The sequence below is a fragment of the Typopeltis vanoorti genome, chromosome 19 (assembly GCF_054136105.1).
Source record: "Typopeltis vanoorti isolate ZY-2024b chromosome 19, IOZ_Tvanoo_1.0, whole genome shotgun sequence".
Classification (NCBI taxonomy): Eukaryota; Metazoa; Arthropoda; class Arachnida; order Uropygi; family Thelyphonidae; genus Typopeltis; species Typopeltis vanoorti.
Genome location: NC_143567.1, coordinates 18,812,057 through 18,838,213, shown reverse-complemented (window position 1 = coordinate 18,838,213; position 26,157 = coordinate 18,812,057). Strand labels below are relative to the sequence as shown.

Here is a 26,157-nt window from a genome sequence, read left to right as displayed (position 1 = left end):
GTGCTTCCAAACACAGATGTAATTCTCAAGCTGAAATCACTCAATGCAGGATTCCCTTGGTACCAGTTTCCAAAAGTCAATGCCTATCTCCACCCTTGACTGGAAAAAGGGGTCACTTTGAAGGTCACATAACTCCAATCGAATAGTGTCATGCTGCCCTGAAATGATTTTCTTCACAGATCTTAAGTTTCTTACTCATAGTACAAAGGCTGAAGTAGCTGACCAGGGGACACAAACTGCAACAATAACACTGCTAACTGTGAAACTGACTTTCAGTGATGCGTTCCAGAGGAACGCATAGAAATCTAAAACTCCCACTACTACAACTTGCACAGAGAAGCAGTAGATTTTATAAATTGAGTAATCCTTTTAAAGCAATTTTGATTCCGTGTTGAGGATATAAATTGTTTCCATCATTCATCAAAAATAATGAATATAACTAGTATATCAATCAGAAAATCTGCAGTTGAAACTAATAGCTAAATTGATAATACATATAATTAAATATAGTTTTTATCTTGCCACGGGCTGTACAAAATCACGTTCTGGGCCACTGCAGCCTGTGGGCCTGCTGTTGGCCACCTATGCTCTAGATTAAATTATTATTATTGGTAAAAAAAATTGCTAAAAGCAGTATTGTTTTTATTTAAAAACAATACTGCTTTTAGCAATTTGCACTAGAGCATAGGTGGTCTGCTGTTGGCCACCTATGCTCTAGATTAAATTATTATTATTGGTAAAAAAAATTGCTAAAAGCAGTATTGTTTTATTTAAAAAATCATTGTTTTTGTATTTCTGCTGTTTTAATAAGAACTGTCATAATTTCTTTGACCATGTTACAGTATTCAAAGAACTTTCGTAAGTGGTGGTTCTTGATCAGAATTTGCATATATCAAAAGTTATAGTTTGTTTATGATGTTTTGGCCTATAAATGGTTCCTACTATAGTTCAGAATCAAAATTGAAATGACAAATCAGAATAGAGATTATAAATACTAAATTTCATAATAGCATAGCCAATATTATTATTATTATCCCAAGATTCCATGGAGTCAAAGATTCATCAATATAGAATTATTAATATCAGTTCTCATATTATGATACAAAAACTTATATTGTCATACAAGAGACAAGATCAACTCCCTCCAGAGAAATTGATAAAACATCTAGAGTGTCCCCCCCCAAGTTACTTTTAGGCCTTTAAAAATAAAACGGGTAGTGATCTCATACTAAGCATTAAAAATCATCTACCACCTAAAGACATTTGCAAACATGTCATATTTTTGTATTTGAACTTCAGCTTGTTGGTTGGAGAGAATGGAGACATTTACTCAGCCTGGTTTTCTGAGGAAAATAGAGATGGCACAGCAGGCTGCTACAGGATCCCCTCTTCTTTCCTTTTTACTGGTAATGTGGGATTTTCCTTGTAAAACATCAGACTATGTGAAGTGAAGGGGGGGTGAACAGGAACTTGAGGCATGAAAGGAGTTGCAGTTTGTTGTAATTGGTAGATTATATATATCTTTCTAAAATCGATAGTAGAAATTATCATATAGAAAACTAAATGAATAAGAAGAATCTAAATAAAAATAGATGCCTCAAATTTAAGAGGAGTAGTTGACTGGAAGATTTTACCAGGATTGATAAGTTCCTTGATCTGATTGACTGTAATTATTATTATTATATGGGCACCTCCATGGAGTCCGAAGACTCATCTTTGGAGACCCAATCTATCCACAATCTATCCTACCTCTGCTTGAATCCATTAACAGATAAAACACTCAAAACTGACTCTGGCAACCCATTCCACTTATTCACCACTCTCCAAGCAAAAAATCTAGTCCTGACACCCCTACTGATGATACCTTTATTCAACTTCCAGGGATGACCAACAGTCCCACTAGCCAAGTGCGATGAAACATATCCCCTGCATATATCCTATAAAATCCTTTAAGCAACTTAAAGGTTTCTATCATATCTCCACTTTTTCTCCTATCAACCAACTTCTGCAAACCACACACCTTCAATCTATCCTCATAGGGAACATTCCACAGGCCACTCACCATCTTGGTCACTTGCCTCTGAATCCTCTCCATCACTTCCTCATCCTCAAGAAACCGAGGGGATCAGACTTTGCATAGTAATTCAGATGAGGACCTTATAAAGAGGAATGACAACTTCCTTATTTCTACTTGTTAATGTGTTCTTCAATAGCCAAGTAATCTTATGGGCTATCTTAGCAACCTTAGCAATATGTCCTCTAAGCTTTAACTCTCTGTCTACCGCCACCTCTAAATCTCTAGCTTCATGTATTTCCTGGAGTACAGTGCCATCAATGTGATACACAGCTTGTAATCTGTTTATTCCAAAATGCATAACTTTGCATTTCTCTACATTAAACTGACATCCAGTAATTTTTGCCCATACAGACAGCCTATTTAAATCATTCTGCAAGCTCTCCACGTTGCCTTGATTAACTATTATTCTACCTAGTTTCTCATCATCAGCAAACAACTGAATATTTCCATTCAGATTATTTCCTATATCATTTATGTACAAATTAAACGGTAATGGTCCCAGCACTGAACGTTGAGGCACACCACTAGTCATCTGTTTTCACCATGATTCTTCCCCTCATGTATCACTTTTTGATATCTGTCCAGCAGCCACCCTCTTATCCACTCATCCAGTGTCATATCCATACCCATTTGTTCTAATATGCATAACAGAGTTCCATGTGGTATTCTGTCCAATATCTTTGCAAAATCCAGCAGAATCGTGTAGCCATTTCCTTTATCCATCATTTGTTACTCTATTATAAAAATTTAACAAATTATTAACTGGTAATTAGTTTACGGAATTAACAACGCATATAAAGTATATTAATTAAAGGTAACTTTAATGAATAACTTCTCTATTTTGGCAACGTCACATTGCCATCTTCAGGAACATAAAGATATGGTATGTGCACGCAGGCACTAACACAAAGCAAATGAGGAAGAAAGCAAGAAACTAATATTGTTCCTAAAGTCCTAATGGTGCCCTCTGGCAGGCTAATTTGGTAGTCTTAGTAGTTAGGCTGAAGTTCTCATAATGTAAGTCTCCCAAATTTGGGGGAGTTTCATGCACCCAAATTTGTTGAGGTTAGGAACATTTTTTAGAGCTGCTGAAGATTCTTTGAATAATCTATCATATTTAAACATGCTGCGATGAATTATTTATTTTTTCTTCCAACGAATTTTATGGTGGGTATCTAATGCATGGTCTGCCAACCCAGAGCGGATGTACTGGTGAAACCGGATGTAGTCTTTGTGTTCTGAAATCCTGATATTTGTTGTTTTGTCTGTTTGGCCAAAGTAGGACAATTTGCAGCTGCAACGGACCTGGTATACACCACGTAGGTCTAGGGGAAGTGGTTGGTCTTTGGTAGAGCGGATAACGGATGCCAACTTTTTATATGATCAGTAACAGGAAGTAAGGTCATATTTTTTGAGGATATTGGTTATTTTCTCAGAGGTGCCCTGGATGTAGGGGATGGTGATAGACTTGGTGTAATCTTTATTGTGGAGGGGGGTTGTGGTTTACTGGTTTTAGTATTTTTTGGATTTTTTTGGGGTTATAGCCATTGGCTAAGAAAGTGTTGAGGATGTGGTTTAGTTCAGTAGTTAGGGCCTTGTCATCTGAGCAGATTAATTTTGCCCTGTTATATAGTGTTTTTATAACCCCATATTGTTGTGAGAGGAGGAGACTGCTGGTGAATGTATCTGCCAGTATGGGTGGGTTTTCTGTGAACAGAGAAAATCAAAGATCCATCAAGCTGGCAGGTGATTAAAGTGTCTAGGAAGGGGAGGGTGTTGTTTTCCTTAGAAAAAGATGAACTGGACTCTGGGGTGTTGGTTGTTTAAGTGTGTTAGGAAGGAGTGGAGTGTGTCTGAGCCATGTGGCCAAATAGCAAACACATCATCCACATAACGAAGCCAAATAGTGGGTTTTTGTGGGGCGGAGTTTAAGGCTTTCTCTTCAAATGTCGCCATAAAGAAATTGGCCAAGGGTGGGGAAAGCGGTGAACCCATGGCTGTCCCCTCTATCTGTTTGTAGAACATTCCTTGCCAAATAAAATAGCCTGAGTTCATTGTGAACTGAAATAGGGCTGAGATATCGGGAAGAAACTTGGCTTGGATGAGCTCTAGGTTTCTTTGAGTGGGACATTAGTGAATAAGGAGGAGACGTCAAAACTGACCATTATGTCAGTGTTTTGGAGTGTGAGGTTTTCTATACTGGCTTTAAAGTGGACTGAGTTTATGTGTGATGGTGTGTTGCCAGTGTAGTGTGTGAGTGTTTTGGCTAAATGATTGGCTAATTTATATGTGGGGGAATCAATGCCATCCACTATGGGATGCAATGGCACATTTTGTTTATGTATTTTTGGGAGTCCATATAATTGGGGGAGGGGGTCTAGAGTTATAAGATTTTAGTTTGTTGGTAACCTCCACAGGCCAAGAAGTGACCTTCTTAAGGAGTCTGTGGAGAGCTCTAATCTGAGAGCTGGTAGGATTATATTCAATAGGGAGGTAAGTCGTACGGTCTAGTACTAAAGCAGTTAGCTTACCTTTGTAGTCTTTTTGATTGAGCACCACAGTGGCGTTTCCCTTATCCGCCTTGGTGATTACTATTTTTTTGTTATTTTTCAATTCTTGTAGGGCTGCATATTCGTTTTTGGATAAGTTGGTTTTTTGGCGGTTTGGCTTTAGTGAGAACACCGACTACATCCAGTCTAACGTTGTTGGCGATATGGTTAGGCATGTTGTGAATCCCACATTCTATCTGGATCATGATTTCTTTGGCAGGTATTCTTTTAGGAGCTAGGGCGAAATTGTGACCACGTGAAAGTGCGGTGAGTGCTTCAGGCTTTAAAACTGCCGACGAGAGGTTGACTACAGTGTTCAGTGGTGGCTGTGGTAAGGAAGTAGAATTCTTTGTGAGGTTTTCGTATTTTTTCAAATTCTTTTTTTGCTAATGCGCATGAGACGTCATAAAGTATTGACCATAGATCACGGCCAAGTGTATCCGAAAACTCTTCCTCTATAAGAGAAACGATTCTAGTGGTAAGACTTATACGTTGGTTAGACATAACTGGTAATTAATTTACGGAATTAACAACGCATATAAAGTAAATTAATTAAAGATAACTTTAATGAATCACTTCTATATTTCGACAATGTCACATTGTCATCTTCAGGAACATAAAGATATGGTATGTGCACTACAGGAACTAACAAAGCAAATGAGGCAGAAATTAAGACACTAATTTTGTTCCTAAAGTCCTAATGGTGCCCTCTTGCGGGCTAATTTGGTAGTCTTGGCCGTTGGGCTGAAGTTCTCATAATGAAAGTCTCCCAAATTTGGGGCAGTTTCATGCACCCAAATTTGTTGAGGTTCCTAACCTCAACAAATTTGGGTGCAACAAATTTTGACTTTTCCCAGAGGTGTGGTAAGGGGCCGAATCCTGCTGCCATACATACGGCCTACCATTGGCTACCCTTGTTATCCAGGGCTTGACTACAGTGTTTAGCAACTCCACGTAGCCATCTGAAGTCAACCTGAGGCCCTCTTGGAAAAAATGCGGAGGCATCACATTGCCTTCAGAGGATACACATCCGAAAACCATCACAGTTTGGGGAAATTTAGTCTGCATTACACGAGGAATGTCCTTTGTACTGTATGCAAGCCATCTGTTATTCTGCGTGTTGTGTTTTTGATCCTGGCAAAAGTTTTTCTCATCGGAAAAGAACCAGATTGTTTGTGGTTCCGCAGGATGTTTCACTTTGCTTAGAAGTTTCTTCGCGTTTATCAAACGTTTTTCACGGGCCTTTTCTGTAAGCAGCTGACCTTTGCGGCGCTTGTATGAGTAGTAGCGGAGGTCTTCATTGAGTGCAAGCTTCATAGTAGAGGCTGCAACATTCATTTCACGTGACAAAGCCCGAATTCCAATGGCAGGGATCTTCAACACCTGTTCCTGCAGATTTGCGAGGAATTCTGCTGTACGAACGCAATCAGATCGTCTGCTAGGGATCTTTCTTCTTGCTACATCCTCGTAGTCACCATTGCAAGTCTCTAGTTCATGCCTGATTGTTTTTACTGTATTCAGGGAGCATTGGGCAGCAGTCGAAATATCCTTATTTTGATGGCCGGCACGAATCATCATGATACAAGTTATTCTCTTCCATGATTCAGGTGGGTTCCAGCTATCCATCCTTTCTGACATCTTGTATATGAATGAAGAAGGGTCCAACCTTTTAAATGAAGAGAAGTGTGTGTTAATACATGTAACTTACGGAAAAATATAATTAATTATAAATATGTCAAATTTATCCCGAACACCCTGTACATTATGAGAACTTCAGCCCAACTACCAAGACTACCAAATTAGCCCGCCAGAGGGCACCATTAGAAATTTAGGAACAATATTAGTTTCTTGCTTTCTTCCTCATTTGCTTTGTGTTAGTGCCTGCGTGCACATACCATATCTTTATGTTCCTGAAGATGGCAATGTGACGTTGCCGAAATATAGAAGTTATTCATTAAAGTTACCTTTAATTAATATGCTTTATATGCGTTGTTAATTCCGTAAACTAATTACCAGTTATGTCTGACCAACGTATAAGCCTTGCTACTAGAATAACAAATTATTAGGCATGACCAACCCTTCACAAAGCCATATTGACCCTCATACGGTATCATATTTTTATCTACCCATTCTTGAATTATTTTTTACCAATTTTTCTAGTACTTGTACCACTGCACCTGAGATACTGATTGGTCTATAATTTTCTACTGTAGTCTTAGAACCTCCGTTATGCAAAGGAATAATTTTGCTTTCTTTCCACTCACTCACTTGGAACTCGACCAGAGCTGAGACTTAAATTAATCAGCCTAGTCATAGGCATTGCCAGTTCCCTTGACCATTCCTGCAAAACCTTAACTGATATCCCATCTAATCCCACAGCTGTATTTACATGGAGGTTCTTAGGATATTGCAGAATCTCCAATTCATCCATTAATGAGAGGAGAATTGACATGCATAGTGATAGGTGCAGTGAATGTTCTACAATGAGTCTTAATACTCATGGAGATTGGATAGTAATAATAAAATGTATTTCTCTCTCCCTCTGTGTATGTGTGTGTGTCTGAAATTGGTAAATTTTAATGGTTCACTCACTATTGAATATAATTTGCAACCAAAATTGACGTGGGGGAGAGGTATTAGTTTTAAATCATATAGTTATCCTTACTTGATTTTCTTTAGGCATTCTCCTGCTGTATATCCCATTCCATCAGGAGGTTTTAGAGGACCCTATCCAACCAGTCTCCCAGTTACTACTGCAAGTCTTCCTAGGTTTAGTCCTCCAACTCTTATTCCACCACATCCAGGAATTTCTTCTCATCCTTGTATTCCTCAGCCTGCTTTGATTAGTCCAAAGCAGGAACTAGGACAAGTAAATAATAGGTGAGTAGTTATAATATTATTATTTATATTTTAAGAGAGTTTTTCTCAAACTTTTCAGGCTGCATCTCCTTTTTTAATTGCATATTTTAGCATGTCTCCCTATCCATTCTGGTCTAGTGAGAAATTGACTTACATTCCGATATATAAACACAGGAGAGCGACTGAGAGAAAGAGAATTGTGTGTAATATCCCATCTTCTTTTATGTTTAAGAGCCATTGGCATGTTATTGCTAAGCAACTCAGTTTTTTAATTACCTAATTTTGATAGCATCTCAGTTAATCCAGTCTCTGTAATCTGCTAACACTGGACAGCACATATTTTGCCTCTGAAATGAAAATAATGATTCTTTACTAATTTCGATGTGCTGAACATGAAAATGACAATAAAATCTGTCAATTGACTGTTTTTTACGAGAGACTCGGTCTACATTGCACATATAGGTATCATTTGGGAACTATTTCGATCTCCAGATTGCAATATATTGTGTCATATTGCGTCAGCCAGTCATACACAACACCCCCAGGAGCTATTGCATGATTGGCTGATGCTTCACATTATACTAATGATTGCATAAACACTTGCTCTTGTAGAGTTAGCAAGTGTTTGTGCGACTTCCTGGGCCTCATTCCCATTTACTCCTGATTCATAAGTAACTATACAAATGATCATAATAGTGATTCCTAATACATAAGTGATCCTGCTCAATTTACACAGGTTTGTGAGATCCAGCAGTAGTGATGTCTCGTACTTGTGTTAATAGTGCAGATAACTTTTGTTGCATTTGCAGGAAAGCGACATCTTCAAGCCAGAAAAAGACCATCACTTGATTATGAAAAAGGCATATCAGCTTTATTTTGAATGTGATATGGCAGCCAGGACAAGTCCTTGGCCCGACACATGCTGTGGTACATGTGCTACAAAACTTCTGAAGTGGCCGAAAGGTGGTAAAATGTCAATGCTGTTTGCTGTTCTTATGGTTTGGAGGAAGCCAAGCAATCATTCAAATGACTGCTACTTCTGCATGGTATCACCAGTTTCAGGAGGCATCACAAGGAAAAAGAAGTGGACAGTAGCCTACCTGAATATACCATCTGCTGTCTTATGTCTGCTAATATTGTTAGCAGACATCAGAGAGCTGTTCTGCATGACAAAGGACTTCCCATTCCCAAACCTTCAAAAGAATTTTCCATCAATTCAGAGGATGAAGGTTAACCAATGTTGGGTTCTCTTGAGTCTTTGGTGTCTAATGATGGTCCATATGTCGGCTACAGTGTATTATCCTCACCACACATTCTTGCACAAGAAGAACTGAAGAATCTTGTTCGCGATCTGGAGCTGTCCAAGGCCAAAGCAGAGTTACTGAGAGCAAGAAATGGAATATTCTTAAGGAAAATGTGTGACTTTGTACTTTGTGAAGAGAGACTGGCCTGTGAGGAAATCTCTGAAGGTCAGAGGTGAGGAATGTGCAGTACTGGCAGAAACGCAGAAAATTCTGCTACTATCCTTTCGCATCAAACTTGTTCTGGTGAAACAACTTCATAAAAACCATGCACTGGACTGGATCAGCTTTCAAGTACCTGACTGACAAATTCCCTCGACTCAGTGAAGCAAAAATTAAAGAGGGAGTTTTTGTGAGTCCTCAGATCTGATAGCTCTTCATTGATGAGATGTTCAACAACCTGTTATAGGATGATGAGAAAACGAGCTTGGAATGCATTTTGTCTAGTGTCAACTAACTTCGTGAGAAATGTCAGAGCCTCAACGCAAACTTGGCTGCAATATGTTCTTAAAAATACACTTGCTCCATTCCTACTTGGATTTCTTCCATGACAGCTGTGTCATAGTTAGTGATGAGCACGGTGAACATTTCCATCAGGAAATTGTAATGATGGAGAAACGATACCAGGGAATGTGGCACTTACATGTTGGCACTATTGCTGGACGCTCGCTAGAGATGACCTGAGCAGCTATACAAGCAACAGACAAAGCAACTTTGGATGTAGAAGCAGACATTTACTGGTATATGTGATAAGCACATATTACTCTATTATATGAGAAACTTTTGCAGATCTCTTTTTTTTTTGAAATTGGGATGTATACTGATGTTTTCCAATCTTTAGGCTAGTATATTTTCTTCCAAACCTGTTGACAAATTTCAGTCAATATATTCACTACTTCATCTCCAGATGCTCTCAATAATTCCACACACACCATCAGCTCCAGGAGCTTTTCCTTTTGGCAGCAATTCAATTGCTGGTATCACTTCACTTTGCATTATCATGATCATCAACAAATTCTCTCCTTTCAAATTCTCCTTCAATATTATCATCTTTCTTGTACAAATCCTCTATATACTCTTTCCATCTTTTTTTAACCTTTGTCTTCCATCAGACATTTTCCCGAATTATTTTTTACAACCCCTAATCTAGGAATTAACTCCACTGTAACATATATTTTTCTAAACAGATCTCTTGTTCTACACATAATACTGCTTTCTTCAATTTCCTTGCACCTTTTGTTTAAATGTTTTTTTTTTATCTTTCTTAACCTGTCTTTGGAAATCTGCACTCAGTTGCCTAATCCTTTCTTTGTTTCTCCGAAGATTCATTTTTCTTCTTTCCTTTGCTATGTGAATAGCTTCTTCTGACACTCAGTCTTAGTCTTCTTTTCTGCTTCTATGACTGTACATTTTGTTTCTTCCTATATTTTATATTCTCTTTCTGTTTTCTCTAAAACTTTTAAATTTCTATCCAACTTCTACTTTAAATGACTCATTTATAGGATTTAAATCAAATCTGATACTGTCCTTTTATTTCTTCTTAGTCCTTAATTTCAATTTAATTTCAGCTGTCAATAATTCATGATTTGTCCCTGAGTCTACACCAGATAGTGTTTTTGCTGCTTGTATAGCACTCCTCCACCTTCTGCTGGCAACAATGTAATCTATTTGATTGCTGTATTCTCCATTAGGTGAAGTCCATGTGTGTACAATCTTTTATGTTGTTGAAAGCAAGTATTTGCATTGAGAGAATATCAAGAGAAAATCTGTTTTATCAATACTGTATACTGCTTGTTGCAGCTGCTGTAAAATTCTTTGACCTCATCTTCACTTGAATCTGTAGTGAGTGCATACACCTGTCTGAGTGTAACATTCACTGGATATGCCTTTATTCATCATCATCATCATCATCATACGTATCAAGGATTTAGGCCTAGTATGGCCTGTTCCGGCCTTAGAAGTCATCTTTGAATCGTTTAAGAGGACGTCCTGGTTTTCTTTTTCCTAATGGCTTGTACTTTAAGGCTTGTTTTGGTAATCTTTCTGTTTTCATTCTTTGAATGTGTTCCATCCATCTATGTTTATATTTTTTAATTTTTTCAATTACTGGTTCTTGGTTTAATTCTTTCATAATATCTTCGTTTCTTTTGTGATCAAATAGGGTATACTTTGCAGTTTTTCTCATAAACTTCATTTCTGCTGTTGTTAATCTTTGTTTGTCTTTTTGTTTTATTGTCCAGATTTCGCTTCCATACATTAAGACCTGTAGGGCTAATGTATTGTATACTTTTAGCCTGGTTTGTTTTTGAACTAGGTTTGGTTTAAATATAGAGTTAATTACTCCTGTTATTTTTAAATATTTTGCAATTTTTATGTTTATATCTTTTTCATTTTCATAAGTGATCATACATCCTAGGTAGTTAAATGAATTCACCTGTTCTAAGATCTTGTTATCTAATACTATTTTAGTTCTTGCTGGATCTTGTCCTTTAAAGGCCATAGTTTTTGATTTTTCCGTTGATATTATCATACCATAATCTTTGGATATCTCATTTAGATTTAAAATAGCTTTCTGTAAGTTATCTTCAGAATTTGTAATTATTATTTGGTCGTCTGCAAAGAGGAGAGTGTTTAAGTTAACTGTAGGTGAAAGTTTAATTCCTTGATGTAAATTTTTACTCCATTATTATTTCATTTAAGTAGATATTAAAAAGAGTTGCTGAGAGGGGACATCCCTGTCGGACCCCTTGGTTTATCTCTCTTGTATATGATACCTCATGATTTAATCTTATTTGTATTTGATTATTTTCATATATACAGGGTGTTCGGGATAAATTTGACAGTTTCGTAAGGAAAAAGAAAATCTTCTTTGTATCTATTAAATTTAATGAATTGACAAAAAAACATTACAGGCAGAGTTAATTACAATACTATCAACAAGATTTACTCAAAATAACCACCATTAGCATCGATCACAGCTTCAATTCTGCTTCGGAACCTCGAACAAGCTGATGCTACAGTCTCCCTGGGAAGGGCCGCAAAAACTGTTTTAATTTTATCCATTAACTGGGCTTTTGTATTACTGGAAGTGCGATTGGTGTCTTTTTCAACTGCGCCCCATACAAAATAATCCATGGGGTTAAGGTCTGGGGAGTTTGGAGGCCAAACATTTGGACTGGTGAAGTCGTAGAAATTTTCAGACAACCATTTTTGACTTTTCCCAGAGGTGTGGCAAGAGGCCGAATCCTGCTGCCATACATACGGCCTACCATTGGCTACCCTTGTTATCCAGGGCTTGACTACAGTTAGCAACTCCACGAACAAAGCCCGAATTCCAATGCCAGGGTTCTTCAACACCTGTTCCTGCAGATTTGCGAGGAATTCTGTTGTACGAACGCAATCAGATCGTCTGCTAGGGATCTTTCTTCTTGCTACATCCTCATAGTCACCATTGCAAGTCTCTAGTTCATGCCTGATTGTTTTTACTGTATTCAGGGAGCATTGGGCAGCAGTCGTAATATCCTTATTTTGATGGCGGGCACGAATCATCATGATACAAGTTATTCTCTTCCACGATTCAGGTGGGTTCCAGCTATCCATCCTTTCTGACATCTTGTATATGAATGAAGAAGGGTCCAAACTTTTAAATGAAGAGAAGTGTGTGTTAATACATGTAACTTACGGAAAAATATAATTAATTATAAATATGTCAAATTTATCCCGAACACCCTGTACTTGTGACAGCTTTTAGGATATTATTTGGTATTTGTCTTTCTTTTAATATGTTAAATAATATGTTTCTTTTAACTTTGTCGAATGCTTTTTCAAAGTCAATAAATGCAATATGTGTTTCTAAATTATATTCTCTTCTTTTCTCTATTATTAATTTTAGGCAGAAGGCTGGGTCTATACATGATCGTCCTTTTCTAAATCCATTTTGTACCTCTAGAATAAAGTTTTCGGAATATTTCATTAGTTTGTTATTTAAGATTCTGCTGTATATTTTGTAACATGAATTTAGTATACTGATACCTCTATAGTTTTTAGGGTCATCTCTATTACCTTTCTTAAAGATAGGAATCACAATTGCTTTTTTTCCATTCTATTGGGGGGATACCAGTTGAGTAAATTTTATTTAAAAATAATAAGAGTCTTCCTTTGAATCTTGTTCCTACGTATCTTCTCCAGGTGATTTTCCGTTTCTTGTTTCTTTCAGGCTGATTTCTAATTCTTCTTCAGTTATTTCCTTTTCATTAATTGTTCGCCAGTTGTAAGGATGTAACTGAGTCTATTAGAGAGCAAAAGGAAAGGGTGAAAAAAATGATTGTTGTAGCAGGTACGAATGATCTGAAAGGAGACAAAATGGAAATGATAGAAGACCTGAATGAATTGTTTGAGGTAGCAAAAGAAAAGAGTGAGAGAGTTAGAATGATTAGTCTTTTGCCATGGTATGACAGTGAAATGTTTAAAAGGAGGGCCATAATTGCGAATGACTGTATGCGTGGGTTATGTATGACGAGTGGTGTGGAATTTGTGGATGTGTGGAGTGAGTTTTCTGGGCGAAAGGATCTATATAAGATGGATGGCTTGCATTTGAATGGTTATGGTGTAAGGAGACTTGAGAAAGTGTTGCTGAATGTAGTGGATGTGCAAATTGAGGGAAACTAGATTTATGGGGGGGGGAGAGATATACAGTCCTTAGGGAGGCAGTTGAATGCAAGATTGAATATAATATGCCTGAGCGAATAAGGACAACAAATCAGAGTGGGATAGTTAATATAAGGCATCAAGTAGGGTTGGGGCTAATTGGGGTCTTAAATTCATGTACACTAATGCTAGAAGTATTAGGAACAAGAAGGAGGAGTTTTGGGCCATGGTTGGCACTTCCAGACCACAGGTTATTGGTATTAGTGAAACATGGCTGACTGTAGATGATATAGCTAGTGGGATTGAATGTGATGGGTATAGTGTGTTCAGGAATGACAGGGAGAATAAAATGGGGGGAGAGGAGTATTGTTGATGATAGCTGATGAGCTACAGCCAAGGAGAATAAAAGTTGAATTGCAGGACAGAGAAATGAGCACATTTGAATTGTGGCTAGCAGAACTAAATATACAATTGGGTGCTGCTATAGACCAGGTGATGGAAAAGATGGTGGTGTCAGTATGCACAAGCAAATAGAAGAAATGGATGGAAGGAGGGTAATTATTATGGGAGATTTCAACTATGGTCGCATTGATTGGAGTGAGGAGAGGACACACGGGAGGAAGAAATTGGATTTTATGCGGTTATTAAGGGATAACTATCTGCGACAGCATGTAATGGAAAATACTAGGGGTCAGAGAATGCTTGACCTAGTAATTACATCTGAGGATTTGGCTGTAACAAATATGACCACATTGCAACCAATCGGTGAGAGTGATCATAGGGTCTTGACTTAGGAGGTGACTAAAGGTGTAGAATTGTCAATTAAGACAGGGTACATGTGGAATTATCGGGCTGGAAAGTATGACAAGCTTAGGAGTTTGATTGGTTCATTGCCATGGCATGTACAACTGCAAGGACTAGAAGTCGATAGTGCATGGGAGGTAGTTAAGAAGTGTTTGCATGAAGCAATGGTTGACTGTATACCTAGAGTCCGAATAATAAATCAACTAGGGGTTAAATGTATGAATAACACCATTAAGCTTGAGCTGCAAAAAAAGAAACAACTATGGAGGGAATTTAAGGAGAAAGGTGACCGGCAGGCACACAAACGGTATAAAGTGCAGGCCAGAAGGGTAACGAGTGTGGTAAGAAAAGCAAAAAAGGATTACGAAAGAACATTGGCCTTGTAGGCTAAAGAGAATCCTAAACAGTTTTTTAGATATGTAGCAAGCAAAAGGAAAAATGTACATGGCAGAATGATTTTAAAGAATGCCGATGGTAGGGAGGTAACTGAATCAGTTGATATAGTTGAGTTACTGAGTGAGCACTTTGCAAGAATATATCATCCAGGTGGTGACATTGCAGAAACGAATGTACCAGTAGATTATACAGGAATTGTGGTGAATGAAGTGGAGGTGAGTAGTCTATTGCATAACCTCAATGTCAATACATCTGTGGGATTGGATGGTATACCAGCTCGTGTCGTACGAGAAGCAGCTAAAGAATTGTCAGTACCCTTGATCATTTTGTTTAATTTGAGTCTCGGGTCTGGGTTAGTCCCGTGGGGGTGGAAAGAGGGGAAAATAGTTCCACTGCATAAAGGTGGTTCCAAGACTGCTGTTGTAAATTACCGACCGATTAGCATATCAGGAATCATTGTCAAGGTCTTAGAGAAATTAGTCAAGAGAAGAATACAGGATTGGATAGATGAAAATGGGATATTGTATGGGGGGACAACATGGTTTTGTGAAGGGTAGATCATGCCTCAGTAACTTGCTTACGTTTTATAACACAGTCATGGCTGAACTGGATAGGGGTAATGGATTTACAGTAATACTACTGTACCTTGCCAAGGCTTTTGATAGGATACCACATAGAACCCTAATCAGTAAACTGGAGCAGATGGGGATAGATATAGGGTTGGTGAGATGGATAGGAGGGTGGTTGAAGGAAAGATACCAGAGAGTGGTTTATTCAGGAGTGGAGTTTAAAAGACGGCTTGTGACTAGTGGAGTGCCACAGGCTCTGTTCTTGGACCACTGCTTTTCAATTTGTTCATCAATGATATAGGTAAGGATCTGAGAGGAAGTGTTCACTTGTTTGCTGATGATGCAAAGTTGGGTAGAGCAATTTTGAGTGCACAGGATGTCAAAATTTTACAGGATGATTTGGATAGTTTAGAGGACTGGGCTAGGAAAAATGTATGTCAATTTAATGTGCCAAAGTGTAAGGTTATGCACTTAGGGGTGAAAAGAATAGCAGCAGTATATCGCATTGGTGGAACCGTACTCCAGGAGATTGATGAGGGCAGGGATTTGGGAGTGTTGGTGGATAGGGAACTGAAGTTTAGGGGACACATTGCAAAAGTGACTAAATCAGCTCATCAAATCACTTGGCTTCTGAAAAATACTTTAACATGCAGAGACAAACAAGTTGTTGTTCCTCTGTATCGAGCCTTGATAAGACCCCATCTGGACTACTGTGCCCAGTTATGGGCACCAGAGTTTCTTCGTGATGGGGAGGAAGTGGAGAGGATCCAGAGACGAGTGACCAAGATGATAGCAGGTCTGTGGAATGAACCTTATGAGAATAGGTTGAAGATTTGTGGGTTGCAGAAATTGGTCGATAGGTGAAGGAGGGGTGATATGATTGAGACATTCAAATTACTGGAGGGAGGGTTTCTATAAGATTGATCCAGAAGATATTTTTGAAAATATGACTGGTGGTGGGAGGACTAGGGGCCATGAATGGAAGCTGGGCAAGAGCGTGGTTGATAGGGGTGTTAGAGCTAGGTTTTTTACTTGGAGAGTAGTGAATGAGTGGAATAAGCTTCCAGAGTCTGTTGTGCTACGACCATGAATGAGTTCAAGGCAAGGTATGATAGATACTGTGTGAATGTCGAATAGTTGTTCTTGACATGATGTTAGGGCCTCCCTCGATGAGTCTGTCGACTCCTTGGAGTTGCCCGTAACAATAATAATAATAAAGATCTAATGAGTGACTTCCATATGTCACACAAAATCATCCCTTGGTTTCTGTTAATAGTTCCTTGTGAGTGGATTACCATTGTAGCCTCTTTGATGTTTGGTCATTTGGTCTGTTTTTCAGAAGAAATGAACTGTTTCCAGCCATCTTGCTTTCATTCAAGAAGACTATGTGAATGTTCTTCATGTCCTAAATGAGATTCAAATCTTGGTCTTAGTCAAAGAGGGTTATTGCTACATGTACTATGATTTTTAACTTCATTAAAAACACATTAATTTTAGAATGTTATTATTTAAAGGCCATTATAAACTATTAATTTTTGCAGACACATTTGGAGAAACCATTTAAAATTTTTCAGAATAACTTTTAGAGTATACATTTTAGACACAGTAACTTTTTGTAAATTAAAGATAATGATGAAGCAACCAAGTCAGGCCTGTTAATCTTGCTACCAGTCACGACGGATATATTTCAACCAAAACATGGATTTGAAACATATGAGAGAGAGAGAGAGAGTTAAAATACCATGGATAAAAATGCAAGCTATAATATAGTTCCATTATGAGGTGTGATGGACCCTCACACTCTAAAGAACACTTAAATGAATTAAATTGCATTCATAACTGCATTTCAGAACCGCTGTTGCTGAATAAGTTCTTAAAGTATGCACAACAGTTCTAATTTTGAATAGACACATTACTTTGTGTGTTTGGTTCAGGTATCTGTCATAGCCAAGTAACTTGGTTTCATTAGAAACCTAATTAATGTTATAGTAGAGTGGTTAATCTTATCTGCACAATGTGCTGATAAGATTATCAGCATCTGCACTGTCTTGTAAGAAGAAGGTTAGGTGTGGGAAACCCTACCACCATATATGACTCGCTAGCTCACCTTCAGTTGAAAAGACTTTATGAAGGTTCTTCATGTCCTAGACAGGATTTGAACCCTCATCTCTCCAGTTCATTGCCATCATCATTAGTGAAAGCTATGGATATTCTCAGCATATATTTTTATATTTCTATTCCTCTTGTCTTATAATTATATTTCATTGTTAATGACAAAACATAATTACTGAGATGAAGAGCCAATAGGCTTCACTTCGGCGAAGTCTTTACTCATACAGCAAAGAAATAAGCTCTGCATTACTGCATCCTCAGTATTTACATCTGGGTCTACCTACTCACTGATGTGACTTCAAAAAAGGTCGAAACCGGTCTGGGTAGTGACCTTCTCCCATAATGTATAACAGCATACATCTCCTAGGAGTTGTGTTGTACATTATGGGAAAATACTAAGGATGATCGGAGCTTACTCCACCTTTACTATGAGTTGCCCCAGCATGTACCAGGTGTTGGCTTATGCTTGGACTCGCCGAACTTTTATATTTTTTTATATTCGGCATGAAACTCTTAGATTTTCTATCTTTGAGTTTCTTATTCAGCTAAGAAATAATGTTGGATTCAATATCCACTTAATTTGAATAGACAAAACATAATTTATTTATTTATTTTTATGGCAAAAACGGCTACAGGTCAATATCCAGATGAGAAAGCCAATCCAGGGCCTCATCTATCACCTCATGGATGTCCTAGAGACACCACCACCATGAAATTGGTAGCTTGGGCAGTCCTTCACAATATGAGTGGTCATCTGGGGAACAGCCACAATAAGGATGGTCTGACCGTCTCCATTTATGCAGTAGGTAGCCACATCTGCCCTGGTTAGTTGTGATCCTGTTGATAGATGACCAAATCATCCTAGGAAGGGCAAAACTGGGCTGCAGAGCACCGGGATCTTCAGCCAGGAAACCATTTGTCGGAAGATTGTTGGACCAGTGTTCTCTCCACATGTCAGGTGTTGATGGTAAGGCAGCTGAAGACAGTTCATCCATGGACCAGAAAGGTTTCTTGATTTTAGGTGAAGACTAGGTGGATTTATGAGTCTGGTGCAGGGACAGGAGTGGGTTACTCATTACTTTGTTAAATACTTTAATCGAGGCTTGTCTTCTCCATATGGTGGAGAAGATGAACTCCATATGGTGGAGCAATGTTAGATAGGACAGGTAGCCAGAGGGAGAGGGGTGCTTCTCAGTGTCCCACTAATTGTGCACATGGTAGAGTTTAACTGGGTGTCTATAATGTTTGTGTGCACACTTCTTTCCCAGACAGGGGCACAGTATCCTGCTGCAGAGAATGCGAGGGCTAGTGCAGATGACCTTAATACATCAGCACCACAACCCCAGCTTGTTCCAGCAAGCCGTAAGATGATATTATTTCTTGTTTTAATTTTGTTGGATAGGTTGGTGATGTGCTTTTATAGGTTAGGCTTCTGTCCAGGCTCACTCCAAGATATTTCGGATAAGGCTCATGCTCTTCCTTTTTGCCACAGAAAGAGAGGGTGAGTTGTCGATTTGCCTCTGCATTGTTCAGGTGAAATGCTGTGGACACAGTTTTTGTTGAATTTGGCTTCAAGTACCACTGCTTGAAGTACACCTCTAGGATGTTCAGGTCTGTATCCAAGATTGTTTCTGGGTTGGCAAAGGAAGTAGACTGGTGTAGGATTGCAAGATCATCACCGTTATATATTTGCTTGAGCTGGTGTGTGTGGTAAGTCTGACAAGTAAATGTTAAATAGTAAAGGGGATAACACAGAGCTGTGGAAGACCATTATGGAGGAATCTGGGCCTGCTTCTTTTTCAACCAATATGGACCCGAATCTTTCTGTTGAAGAGAATGGATTCAAAAAGGTGGAAAGTTGTTTTCACCTTATGATATTGCTTAGCTTTAGGAGGAAGCCCCTGATCTAGACTGTGTCATAAGCTGATGTTAGGTCAATAAAAGTGGCTCTTATTATAACAACTTGAAAACTACCAAAACTGTGACAAGAAACCAAAATAATTGCAGTGCCCAAACTAGCGAAAGATCCAAATAATGTAAAAAATCTATGACTTATCTCTTGCTTTGCTTCACCTTTAAGCTCTTCAAACGAATGCTCCTTAAAATAATTTCACCACTCATCGAAAGAGCACTCCCAATTCAGGCCTTCAGGCCTGGAGAAGTTGCTGTGACCAGGTCCTGGCCCTCACAAAACATAATAAGAAATCATCTTTGAGGAAATAAGTAGCCATTGCTTGGCAAATGGAAGTGGCTGTACTGATTTCTTGTACATAAATATTGTATTTATTCAACAAAAAAAAAAAAAAAAAGGGGAAAAAAAAAGACAAACTTTTTATTAATTAATTTTTTTGTTCTTGAAAGAACTTTCTTCAAAGCGATTACGCTTATGAAAATATTGTTATAAACTGATTTATGTGTTGAAGTCTTAAAAAGATCACCGTTTGTCATGAATTGAGTTTTGTGTATTGTTTATAAATAATTCTAATTAGAAATAATTTTTGATGGAAGTTTTTTCACTTGGCTATGCTACCAGTTATATATTTGATTTGATTTGATACTAAGGTAAGTGGTTTGGTTTAATTTGATACTAAGGCAAGTGATGAGAACTTATATCACCTTTACCACGAGTTGCCCCAGTCCTGAAAATACTTCAGGTCCAAACTTTGTTTGCTTACACTTGGATAAAGGATTAAACCGAATAAATAATTAGAAATAATTTTTCCTTGCTTATAATATTTCTGCAGATTTTTTAAATTTAGTTTTATTGAAATTAGAACACATCTTGATGCACATCACAAAATCTTGCACATAAGGAGCACTAACCTCATTGGCTTAGTGGACAGCTTATTCATTATTGAAACAATAGGATGTACGTTGTTCAAATCCTTATGTATGACTGGTGTCCTTGAAGTAAGGATTGAAATAAATATCCGAATAACAGATCCTTTTTGATCAGAAGACATCAGATGAAGATTAAGAATGGCTAAAATAACAGTCGGAGACTCACCTAAAATCTGGAAAGATGGCTCTATCTCCATGGGAATAAAGTTGAGGATTTTGAATGCAGTTGTTTTTCCAACAGTGACTTGGAACCTAAAGAAGCCATATAAGAAAAGGATAGCTGCTTTTGAGATGTGGTTTTGAGATATGAGATAGGATAGCTGCTTTTGAGATATGATATCCTTTACAGAAAGCTGTTGAGGATATCATATACTGAAAGGCATACAAATGAATGGGTGTTAGAAAAGATCAGTAGAACTTTAAGGTTCCTTAAGGATATTGACAGAAGAAAGTTAAAATATTTTGGACACATTGAAAGGATGGAAGGAGGACTTCTCAGAACAGTAATAGAAGGTGAAGTTCCTGGAAGAAGGGGAAGGGGTAGACCATCAATGAGATGGATGGATGAATGGGTGGTGTGTGTGTGGAGTGACTGATCTTCAGAGAGTTGAAGCCTCCAGAAAAGTATACAACAGAACTACATGGCGAGGACTGGTGTGGCACATCACCGAGCATTGTAGTGACCATATGGCATGTGTGGATGCCCAGTGAACATATGATGATGAATAGCTGAAAGAAAAGCTTAAATATTCTTCAGATTGGACTACATTCTTATATGGTTCTTACTTTTTCAGTTATTGATTTTATAACAGGAAGAATAACCAAGTGCAAAATAAACTTCCAACATCTTTCTCTAAATCCAGAGTAATTCATTCATTGAATGGATCAACGAAATTGATCGTTTATTTAAAAAGATACTACTAGTAAACTAGTAGTATCTTTTTAAATAAACCATCGCCTCTTTATCTCTCGGTATCAGTCATTTAAACTAATTAATAATATTTTCTATCAAGTGAAAATGAACAGTCACAATATATATTTCCCACAGAATAGCAATATCACTGATATTGTATTTTTGCATTAATTCCTGTTACAGACTTCCCTAATTATTTCCTGGCTTCTTGGGATTCCTGAAATTAATACAAAATACTAATGCTTCATGAAGAGGAAACTTTTGAAAGCGTAAACATTGCATCACATTCACGTTAATGTGTGCAGTTGCAAATGTATTTGTTTTTCTAATTCTTGGAATTCGGTCAGTAAATAATAACAGATGTATAGATGGCATAACGGACCAAATTCTTAGCATTTCAGTGCATCCAGAAAGTTAAGCAGGGTGTGCGTCGAGACATTAGTACCCAGAAATCAGTGGTTATGATTGATTATTGTGTCAACCAGCCCAACTGAACGTTGTCATTTGTCATCAGTTGCTGTTTTTGTTTTCTGAGTTCCATCTGTTTTATGTGCATGAAGTGTGAACTAATGTGTTTAGGACTCTGATATAGACAGGTTTTTAATATATAATTTTCTATAAATAATTGATTCGGCTAACGTAAATAAACACGTGGGCGAGTTTCCGAAATGAAGGAGAGAGTGTTGTATGGTGACTCGTTATTAAGAGGAGTAATAGATGGGAGTGTAACTAAATCGTACTTACCGGGTGCGAAATTTAAGGATGTAAGTGAGAGCATTAGAGTGCAAAAACAGAGGGTGAAAGAAATAACAATTGTGGCTGGTACGAATGAATTGAAAGGTGATAAATTTTTTATGAGAGAGGACTTGAAAGTATTGTTAAAGGTAGCGAAAGAAAAGAGTGACAGAGTTAGAATGGTGAGTCTGTTACCGCGGTATGACAGAGAGGAGTTTAGAAGGAGGGCCATAATCGCATAACTTTTTTTGCTCATATTTACAATGGGATACAGTGTTGACAATCTACTGAATATACTGTTTTCTGCCAGAGCTTTTTCAGATTGTATGGTTGTAGTTGAAGGAGGTAAGCCTCGTCCTCCTCTTCCAAATTTACTATTATATTTATGTCTTTTGAGTAATTGAAATATACCACCAAATATAGCATTCTCCTTCATTATTGTTTTCTAATATATCTTAAGCAAACACATTTGTCTCCCACTCTATGCATATTTGGTTACAATTAATTGATAAATGAAGGTATTCAAAGTTATCATACAATTAATTGCATTGGATCAATTAAGATGAATTGATCCAATGCACTTTTAAAACTTTCATACATCAATAAAAATGCAATCGTGTGGTCAAATTGACGTGAATTTTGTAGTATGGGTTTGTATAAACCACATGATAGCACACCCAACCAAAATGGGCACAGAGTGCCACTGATACACACACACACACACACACACACACACACACACACACATACACACACACACACACACAATGTATTTTTGTTAGAGAATGAATTTTGCTGTTGAGTGTCATAAACAAATTTAGTGATTCTTATTAAACATGCTTTATTGATTTTATTTTCTATTAGGCATCCCACGGAATGTCAGGATCAGAAACCACCGAAAGGCTGTGATATTGTATCCACGAGTTTCAGTAGCGATAGTAGTACACATCATCAGCATCCCCAACAACAGCATAAGGCAGACAAAAAGCGGAACCATATTAAAAAGCCACTCAATGCTTTCATGCTTTATATGAAAGAGATGCGTGCCAAGGTTGTGGCCGAATGTACATTAAAGGAGAGTGCTGCTATTAATCAGATCTTGGGCAGGCGGGTAAGTTGGAGAGTACACGCTAATCCAGAGGCTGACTATGAGGTTAGTTGTTTAGAAAAGCATTGGAGAACTGCAGAGTGTGTGTGTGTGAGTGTGTGACCTCAAGTTTTCCGTGAATCGTATTGTCTGTGTAAGTTCTGGAAAGAGCAAACTTAGCAAATGACCAAATTAATAATTGGCAGACCTTTCCACCACCACCCCACCCCCAAATTAGGGCCATTACAGAAGTTCAGTTTTTATGCTGCCTCTTTCTCTCTCTAATAACTCTTAAATAATAAGTACAAATAATTATAATTAATATGATTAATACAAATTTTAAGAATTATAAGAATGTTAAGGCACATTGCAATGTGGTTAATCTTCATTACCAGTCATTAAACTTGCAAAACACTGCATACAGCAGTGGATAAACAGGATTCACTGATTTGATTTTAATTTGTTTATTGTATCACACTATAGCTCTTCAGTTTTTCTTATCACTCCTCAAACAGTTCATTATTGATCTTATTTAAAACACACACACATGTGTTGCACCTTTTCCTCTAAAATCAAGTGATGTATAGAACCTAAACATACAGCCAGTAATACAGTGGACTTTTACTATAATAGACACCACTGTAACAAACCACTGCCAAATCCTGACTAAAGCTCTTAATAGAATGCAGTGCTAAAAGAAATTCATCGTAGCAAACTATTCAGTATAACAAACCATTCCTGTGGTCCCTTCAAGTTTGCTGTATAGTGAGAGTTGACTGTATGTGGTTGGATTTGCCAGTAAGAGAAGAGATCACAAGAAAAGCAGAATACATTACTGCACTCATAGGGTCTTTAGAGAAGAAGAGATAGAACAAATTCAGTAGATATGAAAACCAGTAGGAACTGAAATGAAAATACAGTATGTTGTATCTCTGGGTTTACTATACTGAATTTTGTTGAAAAAATGTTCCTCCCTCATCAGGATTGGTTCTTGGTAATAAATATCCTCACATGGTGTTTAGACTGTTTTCTAGAGGATACATGTCACAATGTCTTATTGCATGACAGTTATGACAACTGTTGGTGTGCATGCAGTATTTTAAACTTTGAACATTAAATTGTCTTTAAAGCTTAAAATCTTCTATCCTTTTTTCATTTGTTGTTTAGTATTTTCATAAATATAAATTTTGAATACAAACTTAATGACACAGTTTCATTTAAGTTACTAGTTGGCAGTTTTGTGGCAGCTATTGCTAATTTTTCATTGTAATGAAATCTACCGAGAGAAGTATAAACATGCTGTAATGAAATCATGACACCTGCCATTAATATATGAAATCCTTAGATAGTAAATTGCCGTTTAGCATGCTATTAGTAATTTACTAATGATAAATAGTCTTCCAGCCCAAAGTTTTAAAACCAAATATTTTTTCATTAAAAAAAACCACTTTTATCTTTTTTTAATTACCCTTTTAATTCAGTTAGTCAACATTTCTGTTAAATACTTTTCTTGTAAACTTTTTTTTTTTAAATAGAAAGAAAGCATTTTTGATCCACATGCAGCAAAAGCTGTTTTACTTGATATATGGAAATTTGTATATTTACCTATCTATCTTCTGGATATCAGTGTAAAAAGGCAATATAAAAAAAAGCATCAGTTAAAAAGAAAAAGAAGCACATACATATCCTTTTTTCCCCTCCATGTTTGTTGTTACTATATATTTCAGCTGCTTATAACATAGTGGAATGAATGGTAAATGTGTTGGGAAAAGTAACTTGATTTCTAACAGTAATATGGTAATACCTCTTAGGATTTTTTTTTTTTTTTTTTTTAGTTCCCCTGATGCCCATGAAATCATTGATAGCTAAGGGTAAGAACTGCACACTGATCTTCCAATGAGTTTGTTGGGACGAAAAAAGTCCCATCTATTCGCATTGGAAATGAAAAGTGTGTTAGTGGATTTGTTATTTTATTTATTTATTTTTTTTTTACTATTTATAGTTGACATAATCTTAGACAAATCAGTCTTTGAAGGAACATTAAGAAAAGAAGAAAAGAAACATTTTCTTACTAGCTTGTAATATCTAAGTTTCAGGGAAGCTGGTGGAAGACTATGAAAAGAGACCATTTGGAATGATTAATAAAAGGATAAAAATGTAGAGATGAATCTGACTTCCAAATGATATTAAATTTCTTCTTTACTTCTTTTGTTGAATAAACTTGCTAAAATATCTTAGTCTTTACCATAGTAAATAATTTCTACCACAAATTTATTATGAAAATTATCAAAAAGACAAACTTTGAAAATAGATGTACAAACAGAAAACAGTTACGTTCATGGCTGTGAACAGCTGAGAATGGCAAATTAATGATAGAAATGAAGAAAATTAGTTAAAGCTAATATAGTTTGAATCCATCTGAATAAATTTATATACAACAGGAGAGAAGTCTTCTAAAACCTAATGCAAGACAATGAATGCGAGCCATTTTAATATATTGATCTGAGAGATGGATGAAAAATAAACCAAAGTACTAAGTAAAATTAAAGGAATGAACAGAGGTCATCATTGAGAAAATATTAAAAATAGAGATGTCTGGAAAACAGAATTCAGTAATATTTAAGATGTGTAATTATGGCATATCTGAGATGGAATGATAAGTTGAACAGAATATCAAAGTCAAACAAATGAACTATTTTTCTGAACAAAATTGTCGATAGGAAACTAGTTATGAAATACTGTGTTGAACTGTCACATTGACCTATTACATCTCTTGAGGATATCTTTCAATGATGATGAAAACAATTAATATACATAGTATAAAAAAAGTAACTTTTATGATAGAGAAGATGTATACCAAATTTGGGGATACTGTCTCTTACATTTCAGTGAAATTGTTGTTTATCTCAAAGGTAAATCGGGACCTCTGGAAAATAAGGTAGAAAAAGCTGTTGTACATGGAAAAGGGTATCTAGAGTAATATTCAGAGTTATGTTCATCCAGAAATGTCAAATATAGAGGTATAAAACTTGACTTTAGCTAGAATTATTAATTCAGAAAGTAAAATCCTGGATGATTATGTACAGTTTTGTATAATTTACATTTATTAGCAGCTGGTGACTAAAGCCATAATAAAGCTATTATTATTATTTTTATTTTCCCAGTTAAATGCAGTATATAAATTTGCAAAACATCTGTATGCATACAGACTAACATTAATACGAATGAAAAAAAGGCACTGTTACAATTTCTTGAACACACATGTAA

General features: G+C 36.9%; 1 protein-coding gene across 5 annotated transcripts in view; it reads left to right on the top strand.

The window, feature by feature from the left end:
- Positions 1-26,157, top strand: part of LOC150095888 (protein pangolin, isoforms A/H/I/S-like) — a 441,413-nt gene that overhangs the window by 315,333 nt on the left and 99,923 nt on the right. For 4 of the 5 annotated variants that reach the window (XR_016549928.1, XM_090409123.1, XM_090409122.1 and 1 more), the window contains 2 exons: positions 7,306-7,506; positions 22,668-22,956. Coding sequence is in view for 4 of the 5 variants with exons in the window: in XM_090409123.1 (XP_090265249.1) it covers positions 7,306-7,506; positions 22,668-22,956 (490 nt within the window). In the remaining variant the exon portion in view is untranslated. The remainder of the gene's footprint in view (positions 1-7,305; positions 7,507-22,667; positions 22,957-26,157) is intronic. The other variant, XM_090409125.1, reaches the window with a different exon arrangement.